Raw genomic sequence first — 17,516 nt, forward strand, 5'->3', positions numbered from 1 at the left:
ACCACTAGAGGTACTTATACTACTCACCACTAGAGGTACTTACTACTCACTCACCACTAGAGGTACTTATACTACTCACCACTAGAGGTACTTATACTACTCACCACTAGAGGTACTTATACTACACACCACTAGAGGTACTTATACTACTCACCACTAGAGGTACTTATACTACTCACCACTAGAGGTACTTATACTACTCACCACTAGAGGTACTTATACTACTCACTACTACCACTAGAGGTACTTATACTACTACACACACTAGAGGTACTTATACTACACACCACTAGAGGTACTTATACTACTCACCACTAGAGGTACTTATACTACTCACCACTAGAGGTACTTATACTACTCACCACTAGAGGTACTTATACTACACACCACTAGAGGTACTTATACTACTCACCACTAGAGGTACTTATACTACTCACCACTAGAGGTACTTATACTACTCACCACTAGAGGTACTTCCACTACTCACCACTAGAGGACCCCGTTTTTAAAATCCCTTTTCTGTGGTTTTTTATTTATTTTTCATCCCAGCACTACTCCATCCCCCCTCCGTCCCTCCCACTCCTCCTCCTCCTCCTCCTCCTCCTCCTCCTCCTCCTCCTCCTCCTCCTCCTCCTCCTCCTCCTCCTCCGCTAGTACCGCCGGTAGGTTAGCTGTTGTCGGTCTGTCAGCCAGAGACACCGGAGGGAGAACGGCTCTGATCACCGGGAGAAGTAACGGAACCGCTGTACGTGGTATGTAGATAACGTGACGCTGTCTGAACGGTTACCTGTGAGAGATGGACGGTAGATACCGTGAAGCACCGGGAGGGAGATGGTTAAATAACGGGAGCTGTCCGGTGTGAAGCACCGGAGAGATGGACGGTAGATAACGGTCATTTCTGTGTCGAGCCTGACGTCACATGGTGGAGTATTAAGTATTAATGTCTACGTTAACGTTAACGGGCCTGTGAACGTAGAGATAACGGTTACCTAGTTACCTAGTTACCTAGTTACGCTCCCGTCATGTCTGACCGTTACTGACGAGCCAACCGTGACAGGTGGACCGGCACCGACGTTTCATTATCATTATTATTATTATTATTATTATTATTATTATTATTATTATTATATTATTATTATTATCATTATTATTATTATTATTATTATTATTATTATTATTATTATTATCATTATTATTATTATTATTATCATTATTATTATTATTATTATTATTATTATCATTATTATTATTATTATTATTATTATCATTATTATTTATTATTATTATTATTATTTATTATTATTATTATATTATTATTATTATTATTATTATTATTATTATTATTATTATTATTATTATTATTATTATTATCATTATTATTATTATTATTATTATTATTATTATTATTATTATTATTATCGTTATTATTATTATTATTATCATTATTATTATTATTATTATCATTATTATTATTATTATTATCATTATTATTATTATTATTATTATTATTATCATTATTATTATTATTATTATCATTATTATTATTATCATTATTATTATTATCATTATTATTATTATCATTATTATTATTATTATTATTATCGTTATTATTATTATTATTTATTATTATTATCTTTATTATTATTATCATTATTATTATTATTATCGTTATTATTATTATTATCGTTATTATTATTATTATTATTATTATTATTATTATCATTATTATTATTATTATAGTTATTATTATTATCGTTATTATTATTATTATTATCGTTTATTATTATTATTATTTATTATTATTATTATTATCATTATTATTATTATTATTATTATTATTATTATTATTATTATTATTATTATTATTATTATTATTATTATTATTATCGTTATTATTATTAAAACGTTCGCTTTGCTTGGTACAGCTGACCAGTTACTCTCCCTCCTCCCTCCCGGAGTAGTGAGGGGTTTAATCATCATGTGGGTGGTGTTTGGTGGTGTTTGGTGGTGGAGGGTAAACCTACTTAAACCGTACCCACCTCCTTTTTCATTGGTAGAGAAACAAACAGACACTCCCCTCAGAGAGCCAGACTCTGGCTACACATTAACATACTGGGACTTACGGACAGGATGAAAGGGTTTCTTCAGATAGATGGTTTTAATGAAGTCATTATTCATGCTGAATATCTTGCATGCTGTTTTTAATCCATCTCTCTATACTGTGCAGCCCTTCCTCTGCTGTAGCTTTGACATCATTTAACTGCGGAGTAAGATGTAAAGAAGTAATGCATGCTTCTCTGCATTGGCGAGGGTTACGATGAGTCCAAGCAGGGTAATAAAGCAGCCTTGAAATAATTGATGAGGTGAGCCATTGTTGGGTGTACGGTGACATCCTGCGTTTTCCAATGGAACTGTTGTACCTGTTTTGTCTGTACCGCTGAAAGCATCACTTTATTCTCATTCAGTAGACCACAACATTACGTTAAATATTCATTTAACCTACATGCAGGAATCATCCATATAGCATTTACTAACTGCTCAAATGCCAGTGGCAAGGACTACTAAATGTCACTGGGTTATGTGCGCTGAATGGAAATGACGTATATATCTGTGCTGTGGGAAGATGCTGTGCTTCTTTGTGGAAGATGCAGTCCTAGCGGCCAGTCAAGGCTTTACTTTAAGCTGTAATCGGATGCTTCAATGCTGCATGTATCTTCTTTTCTTTTTTTTTTTGGAAAGTCTACTCACAGTGGTATCATTATTTTGCTAGGAAGGTTGGGGGGAAAGCTGAGAGGGAAGCTGAGAGGGAAGGAAAACAGAGGAGACACAAGAGAAAAGCCCCAGGTGACTTCACAAACTGGGCCACCAGAGATACCTGTGGTGCCAGAGGATGGATGAAACACTGCACCACCTCTCTGCACTGAGGGGCATTTGTGCTGCGTGAGAGTTAATGCCAACTTGTTCTTTTGTGATCTACAGCAGGTGATTACAACACTGCACAACTGTGCAGGTTCAACGGCTGAAATATGTAGAGCACCTGTAGTGGAAATGCATCGCTGTGCTCAGATCATAGCTCACAGTCCACTGGTTGTGAATAGATTGTGAGAGAGCTTTTATAAATAGAAATTAGGTTTATAATCCTGATGCTGTGGAGAAGAGGGAATAGCAATCAGATTTATCTGTTACACCACGAATTTCATCCGATGTTTCTGCAGTGCTATAGAAATCCAAAAATAGACCGCATCTCTTAAAACATTATTTAAAAAAAAAAAAGCACGATAATAGCACGACAGCAGCTGTCAGGTTTGTTGTGAAGAACAGTAGGAATACAGCTGTCGATGCAGAGAACTATTTAAAACCCAATCCTATCCTCTAATAGAAATAATTGATGCAACAAATATACACAAGGACAATATCAAGCTGGATGTCAGTCATATAGTAATAGCTAAAGTAAAAACTAGCTAGTTAAATATATATATATGCACATATATTTACTTCTATAGAAAATAATGTCTCTGTAAAAACGGACAGCTTGAGTTTTATATTAGATTTACAGATTTGTGTTCTCGCAGCTCAGAGAACGTGACATCTGACAGAGGATTGCAGGCATGATTAACACAGTGAGTGTGTGTTAATCAAGCCAGGACATGTGAGACAGATGGACTGGTAAGAACGGCCTGCTCGAAGATAATGAGGAAGGATATGTGTGAGATTTTTCCTTTCTTTTACTGTCTTTTCAACCAGCCACAGTCACGTGAGCCAAGTGCTGCCTGCCTCAGCGCTTTGTCACTCTAGCCACTCACTTCCTATCTTTCAACAAACTGATTGTCATTTAGTCAGAGAGACCTTTACACTGTTTGGCACTTGAGGACAGAGTGGCAGCAAAGGAGCTGTGATGAATAAGGTACAATTTTCTCTGGTGGATTTGAATGAGAGCTAAACCATTTGCATTGAGTTTTGCATAAGGAAATTAACTGGTGTGGATTTGTCTCCAGATTTGTATTATCTGCAGGGTTATATTTATCTTTTTGTATATGTCCTTGTGATTGCCTTGGTGAAGATTAGTTATTACAAAGCTGCCAGCTACATGTTTGCTTTGCAACCACCTCATTTCTTTTTCACCCTGGCTCTGATCCAGTATTTAGCTTTTTAAAGCACTTCAAATACACAGTTTGTATTTTTAGAAAGAAAAGCTTCTTATCTTCTTTTTATGAACAGAGTAGATAGGCCTACACACCTGTCACTTCTTTAATTTAACTATGTCTATGAGAGGTGAAAAATGTAATTCATTAATTAAAAGAAGTGCTAAAAGGTTAACTAAAATGTTACCATTACCCGTTGTTACCGGCAACCACCCAGTATAGGTCTTACATCTTAATTGTCCAAAAATGCTCAGTAAGTGCTTTTTGTTAAGTTGTATTGAAACTAATTCAAGAAACAATTAAGAGCCTGAGTTCAAATATATTATTAATTGTATTCTTCTAATCTAATAAGCAGCTATCGGGTGAGTCAAAAGACTTTGAAAATCAAGTGTCCTATTTATGACCACTGTCCCTGTGTTTGATACATTATTAGATTATTGCACTTCATATAAACGTGGTGTCTCTCATATGAATCAGTATGCTGACACACCCTCGGCCTCACCTTTGAACTGAACTGGATCATAGCACTCAATACCTACAACAATTTAACTTAATATAAGCACTGGTCTGTAAACTTGTCGGTACATATTTAAGTAAAAGAAAAAAGTGTTCAGGAATTAAACATCCTAACTTCTGCTTCTTATCATCGTCAGTAAAAACAGTTTATTGCCTCATTGTTCATGTTGAAATGATGAACAAGGGTCAAAAACCGAACCGTTATCTCAGTTGGTGCCCGACGTCTTTAATCAAGAGTGTCCAATAGCTAGTTGTTAGGTTCAAGGGTCTCTAAGGCAGGAACGTTGCACAATCACCTTGTCTAGTGTTTACTAATCAGTGCTTATCTGTTCTAGAGGCGAAAACTTAAAAATATGACCTCTGTGGGAATGTGTGTGTTAAAGTGAGAGATATTTCAAGTCTCTAGTGGTTGGCTAGTTTGATAAAGAAGTTTCAATCCCTTCAAATCATTTTTCTTTGTCTTGAAGAAACGCTCCTCTCTCATGGTTTAGTGAACTGAAAAATGACCTTGCATCCTTTGCGGCTTTTAAGTGGTGCATTGAGGTGATGCAGAAATACCAGTTCCACTGCAGTTTCCTGACAGTTTGTAAATCTTCCTCCTGCTGTGAGAATAAAAGGAATTCCTTGGAGATTATTTTTTTTATTATGAGAGATGCCTCTGTGCTGTGGACTCTGCACACTGAGGCTACTTGTTTCCATACAGACTCCAATTGTCATGACAAGACAGTCCAGCCGGGCAATGACTGTGGGTCAAATAAATGTCCTGCTGCAGACACATTTGTGTGGTGTGGATGAAGTGAAGTGGACGAGTCGAGCACGATGGAGAAGGAGGGAGATGTCGGTTTGATGGGTGACTCATAAAGACTGCAGTGTTCTTCACCATACATCATCTCCTCAGTCCTAACACTAACAGAACATAGTACAGTCTCCTGTAAATTATTGTGTGAAGAGAACCAATGTGCTGACTGGTGTTAAGTTCAGCAGGAAATCAGCGACAGGATATGGGGAAACAAAAGTAGCATGCTTAAAGTGAAAGATGTCTGTATCATAATGAGAAAATGGCGAGGAGGGCTGTGAAGTCCAGTCAGCAGAGAGGAGAACACTCAGCTAACAGAGACCAGAGATGTGGCTGGCTGAACGCCCCTCTCCTCCTCCCTCCTCCTCCACCTCTGGAGCAGCCAGCGGGGGCCTCCGAGCCCATCCAAACTAAACAAACTAAACTAACCAGACCACAGCTGCATTTGTGCCCAGATACAGTTATCCGCTCAACCTAAACATCCACACAGGCTGTGCAATCTCTCTGAAGCACAGTCTGAGGGATTAGTGATGCACCTCACAAAGAAACCCACACGTCAGCAAAGATCTGACAAGGAAAAGGCTGTGTTTGTGAGTCGTGACTCGTGACTGAGGGAAATGATGGGGGAGGGCCCGTGAGGAGGAGAGAGGAGGAGGCGGGACACACACACGCAGAGTCTGGTTGTGATTGGTGGACGGAGTGGGTGGAGAGAATGAAAGGGGAAATGGGAAGCATCTTTTTACACTGAGGGCATTCTGTACCTTTTAATATGGAGCATCTTGGCTGCATCAGATATATTTCATCTGTTTGCTCAGAAATGGCTGTTTCAGCATACAGAGGACAGAGCGTCCCCTATGCAGGAGTTCCCCTATACAGTTTGTCTCCAGTCTCACAATGAGAGAGCTCAGGCATTAAACACGAGTGTTCAAGGACACGGATGACGCACAGATGTTCCAGAGATGATAGAGTTGTTTTAGCATAAAGTAATCAGTCTGTAGGGAACGCTAAAGCTCTATTTTTAAGGAGCTGTCAATAATGATGACCAATTATGCTGTGCGGTGATTTATTATGGAAATGTATCTTGTACTGTTGTCTCTATTTAGGGATTAATAAGTGACAAACAGAGTTTTTGATAATCAACCGTAGATTGCTCAATTAGTCGTTTGACAAAAAGTCCATCGACTAATGAACTCAATTGGAAAAACTATTCAAGCTTCTCAATTGTGAGGATTTGCCGCTTGCTTACTTGGATTTGATACTCTCGACCAGCTGTAACTGAGGCTGTATTTGTTTTGGTCCACAGCACCCCAGTGAGGACAGTCGGGTTCAGATCAGGATTCCTGGACCTGATTTTGAGTCGAGTTTGAGGTTTCTTTTTTCCATTCATGTGTGGTGAATTGTGAATGGGTAGTTTCATCCGTGCTTTGTTTACAATGCCCAAATACAGCAACTAGTGAGCAGTACTGTCTGTGTGTTTTGAGTCAGTCATGCGAGGATAAGACTGACCTGCCGTCCCACCTGTAACCGAGGGCTGTGTTTGGTTTGTTCCACAGCACACCTGGGAGTAGAGGCAGAAAGTTCTTCTTACAGCCATACAGACCCCTAACCTTGGCAAAAGCCAGCATTTTTCTGTGGCCTGAGTGCTGAAATGGATAGAAAAATATGCATTTCCAAATTCAAACGCCGCACTCCATCACTTCCATCTGATGTTTCACCTCTTAAAAACAACCTAACAAACACTTATGATGTAGACCTCAAAAAGGCTTTCAGCGGTTTATTCGAGAGGGTTTTGACGACCTCTAGCTCTAAAGGTATCGGCCTTCTGACATTTTATAGACCAATCAATTGATTTGGATAGATAACAATTATTATTTGCAGCTCTCACCAACTGATATTGATTTTATTGGGGTGAAGCTAGTTCTTGCAGTGTGTTTTAGGTGATGTAACGGCTTGTTACTAAAATGAAGTCTATGTTGTAATGTTTGTGAAGGCAACATTGCTTCATTATAACTTTTGGACAGTATTTTGTATGTATCATTTTGTTGGAACATTTCTGTGAACAGCAGCTCTTTTGAGAATGCTTCATGTGACCTTTCCTATTTGTTTCCAGATATCCCCTTACTTGAACTAGAAGCAACTGTACGTGAACTGATTGGACTGCATAATCCCTCTTGGACAGCAACACGCTACTCTGATCGACTGACCGCCGAGTGACTAGCTAACAGACAGATTGACACTTTGACCAGCCAGGGCTTCGGATAAATGGCTGACAAGCAGATCAGGTAAAGTAGGAATGTGGAACGACTACAAATACAGCAGCACTGTGGACTTTCAATTTGTTTTAATTCACTGACCTTTCATATTTCATATTTTTTGTCTCTTGTCCAGTTTGCCTGCCAAATTGATCAATGGCGGGGTCGCTGGCCTGATTGGAGTGACCTGTGTGTTTCCCATTGACCTGGCCAAGACCCGCTTGCAAAACCAGCAAAATGGATGTCGCCTTTACACCAGCATGTAAGACATTTCTGTATTTTAATTTTTGCATATGGACATATAAACATATTGCTGGGCTTTAGTCAGGACTAATTAGCAGTTTCACCCAGCTTGTCATCAGATTCCTAGATATATATATATAACATACCGCCACTGTTGTGTTTATGTTTCAGGTCAGATTGCCTTATTAAGACCATCCGGTCAGAGGGGTATTTTGGGATGTACCGAGGTAAGTTTTTATTATTTTTACATTCTTTTAGAATATTGTGTGAGCTCACTGAAGTGTAAAAAATGAGAGCATGAAAGCTGGAAGGTAGCACAGGGTGCTGAATACTTCCAGCTTCATAATGAGGCTAAAGATATCAAATACATTGATCTGTGTCTGGCCGCTACAGGCAATTATCTCCCATTCTCTCTCTCCCTTCTCTGTTTCTTTTTTCTTATTCTTCTTCGTGCCTCTCATGTTCTTACTCTCTTTCTTTTTTATCCTCTCAGGTGCTGCGGTGAACTTAACACTAGTCACGCCGGAGAAAGCCATCAAATTGGCTGCCAACGACTTCTTCAGGCATCACCTCTCCAAGGATGGGTGAGGCATGAACGTGCTAACAGGCTGACTGACACACACACACACTCCCGCATTCATTCTGTGATTAACTGCCCTGTTTACTAACATGTAACCTAACACCTTATCCGTCTGAATTCTCACCAAGGCTCTAGTTAATCCATCCACTGTCCCGTCGTCTCCTCGGTGACACTGAGTATTTCACAGTGGTTTATTAGCTGTCTGGTTTAAAAATACAGAATTACTTGCCTGTGTGCCAGCAGAAGCCCCGTCAGAAAGGAAAATTAGCACATGATGGAATCACATGTCAATCATTAGCAACCATCATCTGGTGATGCTAAAATCAATCACCCACCCATTGTCCCCCCCCACGCTAAACCTCAAGGTTTCTGGGGCATCTGTCTCCATCTAGTTGGTGACAAACATGCAAGCTGATAAATGATTGACTTGTCTTTCCCAGGCGCTCACCTTGTGAATTATTAATCCGCCCTTGTGCCTGACATGTTGATATAGAAGACCAAGATAACTCCTTTTCCAAGGGCTGCAGAAATAAAGTTGTCTGCCAGTCTAGTGCTCGCTTTAATCTGATCCAGCATTTTTTCTTTCTTTCTTTCAGAAAACTCACTCTGCTCAAAGAGATGCTGGCTGGGTGCGGGGCAGGTACATGCCAGGTGAGTGAGGTGCTCCTTTAATTGCATCATCCTGTTCTCCATCTGGAACTGCTGCCTTTAACATTACCAGTGTCAACTCACATACACACCGCTGGGCCTCAGCCATCGCCTCATTAATCACTGCCTGCAGTTAGAATTAGCCAGGACCAGGTTTGAAAGAGAGGAGGTAGTTGGAGACACATGCCCACAGTTTGTCTCTGTAAATTGTCCCCGTTATCTGTGATATGAATGTGACCTGTAACGATCCATTTTAATGAATGACATCTAATCACTGAAATGTCGTCCTGTTAGCAGGCGTTACACTGGGCAGCTAGATTTGAGTGATCTGATAAAACGTTGTGAGAGTGCTTGGCCATGTGCACTGAGTGCGTGAGTCAGAGGGAAATGCCTCTTGTCAATGAGGGCAAAGGCTTCAAGCCCAGAGGAAACATGATTAGATTAAGTGTAGCAGACCTTTGGATTAAGATTTCAGTTGAGAACATGTCAATCTCATCCCTAATCCAGTTAACTAGTTACCACTGTGTGGATTACGGAGGAAAACAAGAGTTGACATGTAGCTAATGGATGTCAGCAGAGCTACACTGGACACATGTTTTGCATGACACACACTAATAGTAATCAATCCTTGTTAACGGTGTGCACATGTTGACACTATATCTGAAACCTTTATTTTGCTTTGTTGCAGGTTATTGTTACAACTCCTATGGAGATGCTGAAAATCCAGCTCCAAGATGCTGGACGAGTTGGTGAGAGGAAATTCAATCCAGATGGCAGTTTAAGCAAAGAATGAAGTGTTGGGGGGATAAACTAAATAAATAGTGGCCCCATGTGGTTATTTATGAAATTACAATATCTTGATGCTGGTTTCTTCTTACTGTTATGAATCCAAAATGTCTGCCCACATACCTGTTCTTAGTATTGCATGTTTCTGGTAGCTTTATATGAAGGTTTCGCTGTTATTAATGTTGTGTTTCCTATGCTTTCCGTAGCGGCTCAGAGGAAGCTGATGCCAGAGACGGTGGCGGCAGGTACTGTGGAGGCCAAGTCTCAAACAGCCATGCAGCTCACCAGAGAACTGTTGAGGGAAAAGGGTATTGCTGGGCTGTATAAGGGACTTGGTGCCACCTTGCTCAGGTAAAACAGATCTCTCAACTAGTTTTACCAGCCGGCTACAATTAACTTCACATGACTTACCGTCTTCTGACTTATTTTTCTCTTTTTGTAGGGATGTTCCTTTCTCCATTATCTATTTCCCCCTCTTTGCCAACCTGAACAACCTGGGCAAAAGAGGCGTAGACGGGCCCGCTCCCTTCTACGTGTCGTTTTTTTCGGGCTGCCTTGCGGGGAGCACAGCGGCTGTTGCTGTCAACCCTGTTGATGGTGAGCAGTGGGAGCGTGAATGTTGTTACAGCAATGTGTGCACCGTTAGTCGATGTTATATATTCACCTGAGCTCTGTTGTGTTGCAGTGATAAAGACCAGGCTGCAGTCGCTGAACCGAGGAAGCACAGAAGACACGTACAGCGGAGTGACTGACTGCATCAGGTGACCTCATTATGTCTGCTGCAGAATGTGTGATGCTGCATGTGTCAAGTCAAGTCAAAATGGATCTAACAGCTTTAACACACAAGGGCATCTAAAAAAACCAAATCTATGAGACAACAGCAAATTCAACACACAATACAGCTGATACATTGTTAAGAAACACAAATGAAAGGATAGATAAACCACAATTACACAATACCTACTTGCACATAGCTAAAGCTTGCTGTATGTTTTACTTTTAATAATGAGGTTTTATTCGCTCTGTAGGAAAATCATGCGTAATGAGGGACCATCAGCCTTCCTGAAGGGAGCCTACTGTCGAGCCTTGGTCATTGCACCTCTGTTCGGCATCGCCCAGGTGATCTACTTCTTGGGCGTGGGTGAATTTATTCTCAGCTTTTTGCCTAAAAAAGACAACTAAAAGAAGCACATCCTTACTGCCTTTCCCTCCCACAATGCATCACGCCAACAGCGTTCATCTCATCCTGAAAGAAATTTCCAATGGGTCAAAGTGTGACCGATCACTACATGTTGTTTTTGAAATTTGCTGTGTTGAATGTTGAAATAGTTGTAATTAGAAGGAGCCTTTGTTTGCCAAGCTGCCTGTGGTGGCACACAACAATCCAGTCGGCACGCTGAGCTAGCACTCTGGAAATGAAGCCACAAATATCAGTTGGAGTTTTAATGGAATATTGCTTTATGATTATAATTGTATTCTGTGAAAATGATTGTCGAATTTTCAAAGTAGATGTACTGCCCTTTGGTTGCTGCAGTTCTGCAACCACTACACTACCTAATTTTAAACAGCTTTACGAAGAAGACCATAGTGGACTATTGAAAGATATACATCATACTTAGCTCAATTAAATGCACATACTTTACTAAGAAAGATATTTGAAAACATAAGAAGAATAGAATATTAACAAAACAAAATGCTTTCCAAATAATTCCTCGAGACCTTATGTCTTAAAAAATAGTATATTTAGAATTAGAGCAAAACATAGAGTTTGCATCAGTTTCAAACAAAGACCCAGGGTATGTGTTGATGTGATATCAGCACCCCCCCCTATGATCTCTACTGAGAAGCCACATCCCTTCCTGTAAGTGGTTGAAATGAACTCAGCCATTCAGCTCCGTGCAGATTGCTTGGCTTTTTAAGTAGATCAGGTTCCAGTTGATATTTAGAGCTACCACAATGGTCTGACTGTTTTGCCTCAAAAGATATCTCCTGTTTCGTAGTCACGCCCTAAACTCAAGGGACAATGTACAAAATGCAGGGCATTATGCACAAACTCCATGCCCACATTATTTAAAGCTGCCTCTATGCTTCTTTCTGTTGGTTGAATCTGTCACGCATGTCGTAGTTGTGGTCACACCCCAATCAGCTAAGTCACAGCAGGAGTCGCCTTCGAGAGATGATGGAAAACACCTGCTGTGACATCACTGATTGGACTGCGGCCAAAAGTGCTGTTCAGTGCACAGAGAGCGGCGAGGCAGTGGTTTTCTGCCCCGTGTGATTAACTGTGGGTTCAGATGAAAGCATTAGCTGTGAGCACTAAATGGGTTGAAGTCATTTTAATAGGATGCGGGTTATTAGCAGATTTTTTTAAAATGATGTCATCCATTGTGGAGCCAGTGAAACTTTAGCTGGAGTAGTTCAAACCTCTTGGATCAGGACATAATTATTATTGTTTACAGATGAGCTCTCACTCGATTTAGATTCTTTGAATTCATTGGCAGGACCCAAAGAGCTAATGGTAAACCTTTCTTTATCAGGAAAATCTAACCAATGATTTTTACCAAACGTCTTGTTTGCTTTAGAGGTTTTGTTTGCTTTAAGCTGCAAGGGAACGCAGCCCCTGTCCTATCTCGTTTATGCATCACAACACCGAAGCCAAACTGCCATTGGTTTATCTCGCCGGAGATCAAGGTGACTTTGATGTGCATTATCCAATCACATTCCTTCCTCGCTCCCACTGTGCAAGCAGCTCGTCAATTACCCTGTTGCACTGTAGAAACGCGATGCAACTTTTCAATGTTTTATCATTTGTGGGAGTGAGATCTATTTATCAGAAATTCCTTTCTATAGGCAGTATAATACTACATATTTGTATGTGTTGTTTTTTCTGTGTCAAAGTGTCCACCTTAACTCTATTGTACATATGCAGATAATATTATGTTTTGGGATTTATTGTTTGGTTTGTACATGACGGCTTATTTGCACACCTACCTCTCCAGAACCCCCCCCCCAAAAAAAAAAAAAAAAAAAAAAAACCTTAATGTGGTGATTTTATGTTATGATGGTGTGAACGTATCAAATCAAGCAACAAACATAATTTTGAACTTAAATGCAGCATTTTGATGATTTTTTTTTTTTTTTTTTTTACTGTATTGAAAGGGGAACACTAGTTTAGATTACGGATGTTGTTTTGGAGGTGCCATTTCTCCTGAGCTATTGGTAAAGTTGGTCAGCCTATTTTCTTACAGTTTTTTTAAACTGGGACCAAATGGAACATGATTGAGTGATGATATAAATGTAGGTAATTTTAAGTGAATGACCTCTGGGACTACTACAACAGTTCTGGATGTGAAATATCATGAAATACAGCCTGAACAAGGCCTATAGGGACCTGCTGACATCCGACTGTAAATCTCTACATCTGTGAATGGTGCTTCTTTCATGAGGTAGCTGCAATACGACATTGATGGCACTAACGACCGAGGCTGTGCCGACTGAATCACATGCTAGCTAACGAATCTCAGCGTAATCAATGTCTTAACGGAAAAGGTAGGGACGTTAGAACTGCTAGACCTGGACTGGCACCTCCAGCCATGCTGACAGGTGCCATCTGGGCCACAGGAAAACGTCGAGCCGAAAGCTCGTCTTTATAAGTTACTGTTGTACTTTTTAAACATTCCGATCGCCAGTTCATCTCATTTATGCTGTTTTTATTGTATTAATGCCTATATTTGTGTTGTTGAGATTATTGTTCTGATTCTTTTCAAACTCCCCGTCCCCCACCACCTCCAATGTTGTTGTTTCTTTTCTGTATCTTTGTTTGAATCTTGAAAATGTTGTGCAAGTAATTTTGTTTTACTCTGCTGTGAATTTTCACTGACCTTGTGCATTTGGTTATGTACGTGCCTGCGTGCGTGTGTGTCTGTGTAGTGCTGTAGTTGATGTGTAGTTGTTAGTGTGACACTGCGGTATTTTTCTCTTTGATTGTCATGCCCATGTTCTCTCCCCTCTTACCTTCTATCTTTCACACTCCTCTGCCATCTACCCTCCCCAGCATCACAGCCGGGGCTGCAGGTTAATGCAGAGGAGCTCTAAAACACCAAATGTATGACTTAGAGTGTAAACAATCAAAGAAAGCACAAAGGATTATTAGGCACAAGAGACCACATGGCCCACTTTGAATAGAATCAGACAAAGTTCTTGTAAAACGATGTGCTGCTTTTGCAGACATGGATTGAGGTCTGATTTATTCCAGTGGCGATGTTGATTGAGATTAACTTTTTAGTCTTGTAAGAAAGTATATCGATGTCTGTAAAACTTGATCCATAGGGCTGATACGACAGGTCATTATAAGAGACCCATGTGATGGTGTCCACAATGTCACCCATCAGCCGTTATCCACAAAATGTATATCGCCTACATATTCTAAATGAATCAGATATAAGAATGTATCTTAGATATTATGAGATGTATTATAATTATAGTGAAGAGTTTATTACATTTTAATCTTAAGATTTGTGCTTTACACATTCACAGAAAATGTTCATGAACCAGCTCACTGATATGCAATAAGTAGAAGCCACACACACTAGAAAAAAATAACTTCACAATGTATGATGCAAACGGGGAAACCGGAGGCCTTCTGGGGTCTGTTCACGGCCTCTGTTGTCTTCCTCCGAGAGGAATCGTGCATTATAGCACTTTAAAATAGGGACCCTCACCCCACTCTCCATCTACAAAGTCCTTCTCTGTGGGAGATGTTGTTTTAGACATTGTTGACAATGCAATTGAAAAAAACAACAACCCAAATATTGTGTTCCCTGTCACAATTTGCTGTTCAATAAACTGACTGTCCTAAAAAAACCGCCTGATGCAGTCTGTGCTGTTGGTTTCGCTTTTTCCTTTTTTACACTCATCACTGGATCTGCTTTCAAGCTCCAGTAGTCGTCTGACAGAACACAAAAGAGCAGACAGTCCCGTTTGTCATCTGTAATAGTGCTGTGAAAACAAAAACAGCTGTGTCAAGTTTTTTGAAGAGAGCGAGCATGGCATTGTGGGTCCTCTGGGCACGAGATCCATGTTGTGGTGATTTGCTGCCTCGTGGAGCCACCAGGTGTCAGTGTGGGGTCAGGAGATCTGTTAGTGCTGCTGTGGTGGGAGTCGGGTGGAGTGTGACCATGCCATATGTACTACAGGTGTATGCTAAGCTTGGGTGGTGTGGCGGTAAATCACAGGCACCGATCTCCCTCTCTGTCCCTATCTTATTCTCAGTCATGCTAGTTTCCATCTCCTGCAGCTGTGGTGCTGCTTGTACACAGAGGTGCCTCTGTGATCTGTGGAGCTTCACTTGATAAACAAGGTGTTTCTGTGTGTTTATAAGTTGCATGATAGGAATGTGGAAATGTGTTTTCTTAAGCATTTCACCGGATGTTTGATGTCCGTAAATCCCACATTATTCCTGTATGTGTTTCCACAGCACTGATGCTTTGACAGAGCGTTATTCATTGTTAATCCCCTGTGGTTTGCTGTGTATTCAACATTACTGTTTATAGCATTATATTCCAGAATTCCATAATTAAATCTTAGCGCCTTCACATAACCCCCCCCCACACACACACACACACACACACACACACACACACACACACACACACACACACACACACACACACACACACACACACACACACACACACACACACACACACACACACATAGACACAGACTGTCTTCCCATGTCTGCGTCTTTGCATGCAGATCTTATTTCAACCAGAGTCAGATTTCATATTGAATTTTGTGCCTCTTTGAAGGACTCCTTTCATCATCTACTCCAGTGTTTACACACACTGGAGATTAGGGCTCAGTTTACCACAATGACAAGACTTTGAAGTATAAAAAATGAGCAACCAGCCACCGTTCTTATGCTCGATCGAATCCCCTTTATGTGTCATGACTTGAGCTTCCACCATGAACTAGTCTTTCATGCTTTCTAGCAAGAGGAGGAGAGAAGGTGGAGTCAAAGGCAGTCTGAGTTGAGCTTAAAAGCGGGAGAATGATGGAGGGATGGGGTAATTCAAGAGGTGGAGACAGTAAAGGGTCGTCGATAGAAGGAGCAGAGAGCCAGAGGAAAAGGAGGGGATGGTGTTGATGTATATATAGGTCACTAAATCAATGGGAATCAGGTTTTTGAAGGGGGGGAGAAGGGGGTATTTATAGATACTAGTGGAGACGGATGCATCAGTGACAGGCACAATGATGCTGAGAGCACAGGAGGAGAAAATCTGTGAGCCGACTGGTCAAATTAGTCTGCAGAGAGTTCCCCTAACAGAAGACAAAAGGTTCTCAATAGTGGACAAATAACATGGAGCGCAGCGCCAAAACAAAATACAATCAAATGGAAATCACTGCAGAATGCTTTGAGCAAATGACCTTCCCAGCTCTATTGACAAAACGCAGGCAAACTGTTAGTTGCGGGGTTGCTTCGAGGCATTTGCATCTATAGTACAGCTCAACTCCTATCCTTTTGAATTTTAATCTGTGATATCAGAGAGCCACATGATTGAATTGAATATTAGCTTTCTATTTTGCGGCCGTGTAAAGAGAACCTGCATATTTTATCACTCAAGCGAACCGAGAGCGACTGAATGGCCGTGAACTACAAAACCAAACATTACAGACGGCACTGTAAGGATTTTAGGTTGGAGGTTATTGGTCGATGAGCGTGCACTGTAAGGATTTTCATTTCAATATCATAGATTAATTGCACAACTTCTGTTTGAACCATTTCTACCAAATGTTTAAGTGGTGATGCTGGCCTTCTGTGGTAGTTATAATAACTGTCATGGTTTATCCCCTTTTATTTTTAATAATGTCCCATTTCTCCGTCTGAGAGCTTCATGTAACAAGAAGTTCCAACATAAATTAGAAATTTGCTCTGAAAACAAGAAGGAAAAGTAATTGAAGAAATTGTTTTAAATTGCCTCCAGACTGGATTTTTTTCTAGGACTATGTCAAGGTCATGGACAAATTGTTCCTTCACCACTTACAGGGCTGTGTGTGTGTGTGTGTGTGTGTGTGTGTGTGTGTGTGTGTGTGTGTGTGTGTGTGTGTGTGTGTGTGTGTGTGTGTGTGTGTGTGTGTGTGTGTGTGTGTGTGTGTGTGTGAAAAGACAGCCTGAGTACTGAGTGTTAAAATAATCTACATCTCATTTCTCAGTATTTGCATAGCAGCCACATCACCTTGCATCAAAAACAGGCAGAGGACGCACAATGACTCCTCAACAGCTCCTAATCTCAGGCCCGTGCCTAATAATGCGCTCAATAAACTCACAGCGTAGTGTCGTGATTAAAGGGAGCATATGACCACCATTTAAATAAAGAGTAAGGATATGGATATGCAGCACGGTTGAAGCGACAGGGCCAGATGGCAGTTATGTCGTTTCCTCTCCTTATATCAGTGTTTAATGAGACAGGATGATGTTGTTTTAATGACTCATTTGTCATTGTTGTTTAAGATATATAGAAGTGGAAAGTATCTCAATACATTAGCTGAAG

General features: G+C 40.4%; 1 protein-coding gene across 3 annotated transcripts; it reads left to right on the plus strand.

The window, feature by feature from the left end:
• Positions 1 to 660: 660 nt before the first annotated feature.
• On the plus strand, positions 661 to 12,982 carry slc25a22a (solute carrier family 25 member 22a). Of its 3 annotated transcripts, none has more exons than XM_054620377.1 (11): positions 661 to 752; positions 7,565 to 7,736; positions 7,843 to 7,968; positions 8,121 to 8,176; positions 8,443 to 8,533; positions 9,126 to 9,180; positions 9,866 to 9,926; positions 10,170 to 10,314; positions 10,406 to 10,560; positions 10,649 to 10,724; positions 10,992 to 12,982. In XM_054620377.1, exons 2-11 carry the CDS (start codon positions 7,717 to 7,719, stop codon positions 11,143 to 11,145), a joined length of 939 nt encoding a protein of 312 aa, XP_054476352.1. In that variant the 5' UTR covers positions 661 to 752; positions 7,565 to 7,716; the 3' UTR covers positions 11,146 to 12,982. The 3 variants fall into 3 exon arrangements, with proteins under 3 accessions (XP_054476352.1, XP_054476354.1, XP_054476353.1); XM_054620379.1 differs by lacking the exon at positions 661 to 752 and adding an exon at positions 3,844 to 3,904; XM_054620378.1 differs by lacking the exon at positions 661 to 752 and having other exon boundaries at positions 7,510 to 7,736.
• Positions 12,983 to 17,516: the final 4,534 nt, after the last annotated feature.

This window comes from Anoplopoma fimbria, chromosome 19 (assembly GCF_027596085.1).
Source record: "Anoplopoma fimbria isolate UVic2021 breed Golden Eagle Sablefish chromosome 19, Afim_UVic_2022, whole genome shotgun sequence".
NCBI classification, from domain to species: domain Eukaryota; kingdom Metazoa; phylum Chordata; class Actinopteri; order Perciformes; family Anoplopomatidae; genus Anoplopoma; species Anoplopoma fimbria.